The sequence below is a fragment of the Atractosteus spatula genome, chromosome 3 (genome assembly GCF_055471065.1).
Source record: "Atractosteus spatula isolate fAtrSpa1 chromosome 3, fAtrSpa1.hap1, whole genome shotgun sequence".
Taxonomy (NCBI): domain Eukaryota; kingdom Metazoa; phylum Chordata; class Actinopteri; order Semionotiformes; family Lepisosteidae; genus Atractosteus; species Atractosteus spatula.
Window position 1 is genome coordinate 75,071,347 of NC_142708.1, and position 7,080 is coordinate 75,078,426.

At 55.9% G+C, this 7,080-nt stretch overlaps 1 protein-coding gene across 1 annotated transcript; it reads right to left on the reverse strand.

Moving 5' to 3' along the window:
- Positions 1–447: 447 nt before the first annotated feature.
- Positions 448–6,378, reverse strand: ccnp (cyclin P). The gene is made up of 9 exons (XM_088910768.1): positions 6,325–6,378; positions 5,239–5,307; positions 4,232–4,286; positions 3,973–4,124; positions 3,503–3,601; positions 3,255–3,410; positions 1,557–1,715; positions 997–1,175; positions 448–613 (listed from the first exon to the last, which is right to left on the reverse strand). Exons 1-9 carry the CDS (start codon positions 6,376–6,378, stop codon positions 448–450), a joined length of 1,089 nt encoding a protein of 362 aa, XP_088766894.1.
- Positions 6,379–7,080: the final 702 nt, after the last annotated feature.

The window sequence follows — 7,080 nt, forward strand, 5'->3', positions numbered from 1 at the left end:
GGGCATCAGACATCCCTGAGAAACACCTCCCTCCCAAAACATCTATGTGATGATGTGGCAAGATCAGACGTCACTCTGGGATGAACAGAGCTGCCAGCCTCAGGCCCCAAGAGCTCAGTCTTCATTCATGTGGACTACGGGCAGAATGCAACGCGAAAGGAACTGAACACTTCTAATTTGTAAGGGGAGGGGAGGAGGAGGTGGCAGCTACATCTTTTAATCCACAGTAAAACAGTCTGTATGGAAAACAAACAAACAACATTCCCTGCAATGGATAATTAAGAGCTTGAGTGGAAAGGAAAACCCAGGAGAACCCGCATCTCCTCCGGGAGCTGAATCTGTGAGGAACAGCGCCCCTCTGAGGCCCGTGGAGGAAGTGCAATAAGCAGGACGCGCCCCACTCCTCCGAAGCGCTTCATCCCGGCCCTGTGTGGGGCAGCGGGGGGCTCACAGCAGCCCCAGCAGGGGCAGCACGCTCTGCAGGCAGGGGTGCAGGCTGACCTGCAGCCTCGTCACGCTGGAGAACTTCAGGAAGGTGGCCTGGGTCTCGGAGGCCCCCGCGCGCATCACCAGCCGGGCGATGTAGTGCATGATGCGCTGCGCCGTCCGCTCGCTGCGGGAGGGGCGAGAGAGAGAGCACCCATCAGCCTGGCTGCTCCGCGCGCCCCTTCCCCCCCCCCCCCCTCGTCAGCCACAGCAGGACCCCAGAACCCCACCCAGATCCTGCCACTGTGGGCTGGCGCGTGCTGCGCCATGTCTTTCTGACCCAGCCTTCATTTCCTCCTCAGACTTGTCACTCACCACCCGGCGTTAATTATCCAGGAGAAGACGGCACTGAACGTCCTTTGCTTCCAAAGGAATGTGCTCTGGGAGGCACACGCCCCCCTGCCCCCCACTCTAGGATTCCAAGACAACTGGAATTTCCCCCTCATCCAGAGGGGAGAGGCTTCCTTTATAATGGCAGGACTCCCCATCCCCCCCCCCCCCCACTCTCACCTGCAGATATAGATGCTTCCCGCCGTCATCCAGGCCCTCTCGCTTGCCGGGAAGAGCTGACCCTGCAGTACCCTGCACGCCAGGCAGAGGGCAGCACCGGCCAGCTGCACCGGCTGGAAGACCACGCACTGCGGCTCCAGCAGCGTCAGCTCCAGGAAGTACCGCGCCATCCACAGCACCTGGCCACAGCGGAGGGCAGAGAGACGGACCCCTCAGGCTCAGAACCCTCACCCCCTCCCCAGAACCGACGGCGGGGCTGCGCTCTCTCTCGTGCCTCACAGTCACACGCAGGTGGGCCGCCTGCGTGCCGCTGTGTGCAGGGCCCTGCCCTCAGCAGACCGCATCAGAGGCTGCTGGCAGCAGAAGCTCTTACATTTGGGAGTCTGTGTATCCTGCATCCCTGTGGATCAAACCTAGCACTTCCACAGCTTTGCTCATTTGTGTTTACGTTTTCTGCCTAGAATTAAAGTGCGACCCAGGTTGCTCTGGGGGCCTAATAATGGAACGGCAGTGCACAGCCTGCCTCGCCCCCTCACCACTGCGCCGCCCTGCTGGCTGACCTGGGCGCTGTAGCGGGTGATGGTGCCGCTGAGCAGCAGGAAGTGCAGAGGGTAGCAGTAGGAGAGGTCGTACTTCAGCTCCTTCAGCACGTGCCTCTCCATGCGCAGGAGCTGCTTCTTGCTGTAGGTGTTCTCCATCAGGAAACAGAGCTCCGACACCTGTGAGCGGAGGGGGGGAGACGCAGCAATTACTAGCCAACCTGGCTCACCGCTGGGACCCCTGCCCGACAGTCTGGATAGTACAAACGGGGACCATCATCATCTCCTCTCTCCAGACTGTGAGCCCAGAGCCAACAGCAGACTGGAATCTCACTGGCAGATTGAGAAACATTGCTTAACAAACTTGTGCACTGTATTTAAACAAGAAAAAGCAGTGATGAATACAAAACGGTATATTCAGATGTTCAGAAGGCTTTTGATACAGGTCAGAGGAGAAAACTTAGAGTAGGGGTAATTGGAGAACTAACACAAGGATCTGCATTAGCACCTCTCTTCTCCCTTATTTCTGTCAATGATCTAGATATTGAAAGTCTTGTTAAACTAGTCATGTTTGCAGATGGCACCAAAACAGGATTAGCAAGCAGAAGAAGCAGAAAGGAAATAAAAAAAACACATGGTACGTAGCATACTGTATAAGCACAGGCTAAAGGATAAATCCTGCGGCCGGCAGAGGAATCCTACTCTGCTGGGCCCCTGAGCAAGGCCCTTAACCCCAGCTGCTCCAGGGGTGCTGTACAATGACTGACCCTGCGCTCTGACCCCAAGCTTCTCCCCCTGTCTGTGTGTCTCATGGAGAGCAAGCTGGGGTCTGTGAAAGGACGAATTCCTAATGCAAGACATTGTATAGGGCTAATAAAGTGATCTCTTATACTAAGCAAAAGTACTTTTAAAAGCAAGAACAGGAGGCACTTCCTTGCACAAAGGGTTTTGGGAGTGTGGAACAAGGCCAAGCCGTTAAAGCCGATAAACTGGCTTCTTTCAAGGAATCACCTGGATGATATCCTTGGGTCCATTAGCTACAAACTACCAATCAAAATGTGCTGAATGGCCTCCTCTCGTTTGTATACGTTAACAGTGCCTAACACCCCCACTACAACCCGGCTGATCGACACCCCCAGACTGTCAGACGACACAATGCAGCCTAGTGCGTGCAGACACTTGGGGAATCTGACAGCACCAGATCTGACCTGCACACTACAAGGCCGAGCTGCTGACTTTACAGGAGGCGTTACTAGCTAAACTGCCTAGGGGTCCCCTGGTGGTGGGAACTGGAACTGCTGTACACTTCCTACTTGGGAATAATCCCCATATCCACTATCCTGCTGCAGTGCGTCTCAATCCCAGACCCAGATTTTCATTCCCAATGAGTTTACCGCAGCCCTTGACAGGCTTTCCTGGTGATTTATTTTATCCAGTTCCGAAACTGTTTGCAGTTAATGTGCATGAACAGTATCACTTGTTCCTTTGGATTAGCAGACACCACTATCCGCAGCATCGTGCCTAATAGTTCCCAAATGATGCCGCCGGTCAGCGCAGCTAATAATGTCACAGCACAGTTTAAATGCAGTTACCTCTACCCTGCCAGCACCACGGAGTGTGGAATGTGCAAGCTGCACACGTTTCAGCAACAAACAATAAACCTGGACAAGTGGGTTGAGTCATGGGTGCAATGAGGGAGGACAGGAGCCAGGCTGTCACCTCGGGCAGCAGGCACTCCTCCCTCTTGCTGGCGATGAACAGGCAGGCCATGCCCAGCAGCTGGAAGGTGGCGATGGACACCCTGCAGCTCCGCATGCACCTGTTGAGCAGGTGGACGGTCAGGTACAGCGTCTCCTCGCTGTAGTGGAAGGCGTCCTGGAACGGGGGGACAGCGTCAGGGGTCGGGGGTCGGGGGTCGGGCTGGGGCCGTGGGCAGCGTCAGGCGGGAGGGAAGAGGGGGCACTCACGTGAACTTGTATCAGCCAGTCCACCAGGATGGCCCGCGTGCAGCTGGTGAACCCGCTGGGCAGCTCGGGGCTCTGCAAGGCATAACTGGACTGCTTCCGCTGGGGGAGGACAGAGGGCAAAGGTCAGACCAAGGAGGAGTCTCAGACTGACCTCCCATTGAGCACAAAGCCCTCTGGTGACCCTGCTTAAAGTTTCAGTGCCTGTGGCACTGTGCCATCCACTCACTGAGCACGGTGTTCACCTAGACCCTCAGCAAGGCAGATGAATAAAACCCCCACTGGCCTGTGTTGAGCTGACAGGCTCACGGTCCCCTGTGCAGTGTCCGTCCTACAGAGAGCCTGCAGTCGCTACGTGCCAGTTCCCCAGAGGGACGGCAGGCGAGCCGAGCATCTCACTGCGTGCTGCTCTCAAGATGGCAGCGCAGCACAGACCTCCACCAGCCCCGGCACTGCCCGACCCACGCCCTCACCATCATGTCGCAGAAGATGTCCAAGGCGTAGATCTTCACAAAGGTGAGGCCCAGTTTCTCCATGGCCACCTCCATGTCTCTCATCAGTAAGCTGGGGGCCATGTCGAGCAAGCCATATTGCAGGAGGATGGTGGTGTCGGTGCCGCGCTCATCTGTCAACCACAGAGACACGGCTCAGAGACGGAGAGGCAGGCAGGAGTGCAGAGCAGGGGGAGAGCTCAGAGGGACAGGGGCAGGCAGAGGAGAGGCTGTATCCCACCATGTCTGTAGCCATTTTCCTCAATGCAGTCCATAGCCATGTCAGGCCTCCGGGCCTGTAAGAGAAGAACAACGAAGCCCGGTTCAGAGGTCCAACTCAAGAAAGACTGAGCCAGAGGGGAAGGGATCCACTCCTAAGACCCACAGCCAAGCAGCTCTCAGAGGCAACCTGTATATCACCAGTTAGTTAACCCCAGTCCTTCCATGATCACCAGCTGCTTAGATACCATCTCATGTGCTGGGTTGACAATGTCAGAAACGACCTTCCTAATGGGTGATCTAGGAACGGGCTCGGACACCCGTCCCGGGAGGAGGAGGAGAAAGCACTTTGTTCTCAATCTCTGCAAATGGACGTTTGACCTTTTTGAGTCTTTTTCCTGCTCCCAAGCGTGGGATCATTAGTTTGATGAGAGTACAGATTTCTTTAAATGCGTTTCAGGAGACCCTCCGGAGAGGTGAATGACCACTTCTAGTTGTACCCCTTTCTACATTTTATCCAAACAAGACAATGGTGGGGTGGGGGGGGGGTGGGATGCTCTCCTGTGCTTGACATTAGGAAAGGCTGTCTGACTGGGACCAGGAGAGAGGGGGTGGGGACAGAAGGTGTGACCACACAGGGAGGTGGGGGGGGGAGAGAGGATATGGTCATACAGGAGAGGAGTGATTGGCATAGTTGTCCAGGAGTTGAGATGGGGGTGTGACCATTACTGACAGGACTGAGAGGGGGGGGGCAGGGTCATTAAGGGCTTGAGACACAGAGGGGACATGGTCATCTAGGGTAGGAGTCAGAGGGGGTGTGGTCATTCTGGATTTAAATATAGATGGGGGTGTGGTCAGTGAGGGATGACTACAAATGGGCGTGGTCCATGTCAACAATCCCGCCTACTGTTTGTAGTGGGTGGGGTTACTGTGGGTTGATTGACTTGATGGGTGTGGCCACTGAGGGCTGATGGGCGTGGCCATGTAGGGCTGGGGTCGCGGCAGCACACTCAGCTGCCCCTCCCCTACCTGCTGCCTCCGGTCCTTCCCCATGGAGGTGTTCGCCCAGCTCTTCAGGGGGGCTCGCTTCTCTTCCAGCTGCGGGAGAACTCGCCAGAGACATCAATACGCACTGACAGCAGCACATCATCACATTACTGAGCACAGCGAAAGAGCGCAGGCAGGACAGCGCGCTCCCCGGCTGCCCTGTCCCGGGAGGGAGGGGATCCCAGCCAGGACAAGGGCGCTGACTGGCAGCCCCTCCAGCAGCACGCCTTGCAACCAGCACAGCAACACGAGCCCCGACCGTCTCCCCCTGGCCTCCAGCCAGGCAGCTGAGGCTCAGAGGGGCCCTGGGGCTCCAAGAGCACCCCAAGGGACACTTAAGAGTGTAACCCCGGAGGTGGCTCTAGAACATGTTTGAAAGAAGATGTTTTAGGGAAGAAAACTCGTGCGCTGTTAGTTTTTTTTTCATTCATTGCTACCTTAACCCAACTAAACGCGTCAGCAGCTCTTCGCCGCTCGAGCCCAGCAGCACGGCTCTCCAGCCCGGGGTCGCCGGACAGCGCGACTGCTGGCGGAGCCTCACCGCCGAGAGCTACACGCCGGGGCAAAGCGCAAAACCGCCGCAACAGACAGCGTCTTCTTTTAACAACAACAACAACAACAACAAAGAGCTAAAGAAATGTTTGGCTCCTACACTTAAAAGCACTTCGCAAGCCAGTGGAAGCTGCAGAACATTCGTCATTTTCCTCCTCCAAATTGTGACCAAGCACGCGTGGAACACTGGCCCCCTTAGGTTAAAATGTTAGTCAGGTAACTACATCGTATCGCAGTCTTCAAGATGGACCTGTTATGGGATTAATTCAAGCCTTTGAAACACTGAAACCGAAACAATTTGCTGCCAGCCTTATCTGCAACAGCCGAGGTAGCCCAAGGTAGTCACTACAGCTGCACGCAATTAAAAACCCCACAGCGTGGGTTGCAGACCGTGGAGCGCACACGGAGAACTTGCGGATTCTCGCCCACGGGCGCTGGGGAACAATTAAACACTCACGCCCGAGCCCACGGGCGGGGACAGGGTCGCCCGCGGAGCGCTAAGCGAGACCAGGTTACCTTCTTGTGCGGATCGAGCACCAGTTTGGGGTCGCAGAGGTTTGGCCGGGCCATGGCGCCGGTGTCAGAGGACCGGGAGCGAGTCGTCTCTGGAGGGTCGAGTCGAGACCAAATCAAACCTCCCGCAGATGACGTCCAGCATCGTCCATCGCGCACGCGAGTGTGCAAACACCTTTTCTCGACCCAGGCACGCGTGCGCGGCGGACCCGAGCGCGGACTCCACGGACCCGAGCTCCACCGCCCTCTAGCGGCCGCGGCGAGAAATACAGCCGTGACGAGCCGGGGGTGGGACAAGACCCCGACCCATCCGGTGATTTTCAACCTGCTGGTCCTGGCGAAGAGCCTCTAAAAAGAAATACCCATTTCCTTCCCGAAACAACTAAAAATACTGTGTCTTAGACACTCATTTCTATCACTGTAGTTATTCACTCAGTTTATTTCATTCTCCAACTGGACGTTTTATGAGAATTATAGCATTCCAGATACAGGGATGAAGGTTGAAATAGGACGGGTTTGCTCAAACCTGAAGAAGGCTCCACCCGAAACGTGTTTTCTTTCTTTTTTTCAGCATGGAATAAACCTATTACTTGTTCCTTTGCAGCCTACGCCTGCTGGCGCAGCTCCCCACCTGAAATAGGACATATCTGACCTGATGCTCCGTCAACACTATTTATTGTGTCCCAGGAGGACCTGGACGAGCCGCGGCTTGGTCTTGTCCTGTTCTTGCAGCAGCAGGACGGCCTCCCCTGCAGGTGG

Coding starts and splice junctions, on each gene's coding strand:
- ccnp (XM_088910768.1), bottom strand. CDS start 6,378: ATGGCCCGGCCAAACCTCTGCGACCCCAAACTGGTGCTCGATCCGCAC. Junction 4,287..5,238: donor GGAAGGACCGGAGGCAGCAG/GTAGGGGAGGGG, acceptor CTTCTCTTACAG/GCCCGGAGGCCTGACATGGC. Junction 1,716..3,254: donor AGGAGTGCCTGCTGCCCGAG/GTGACAGCCTGG, acceptor CTCCGCTCACAG/GTGTCGGAGCTCTGTTTCCT.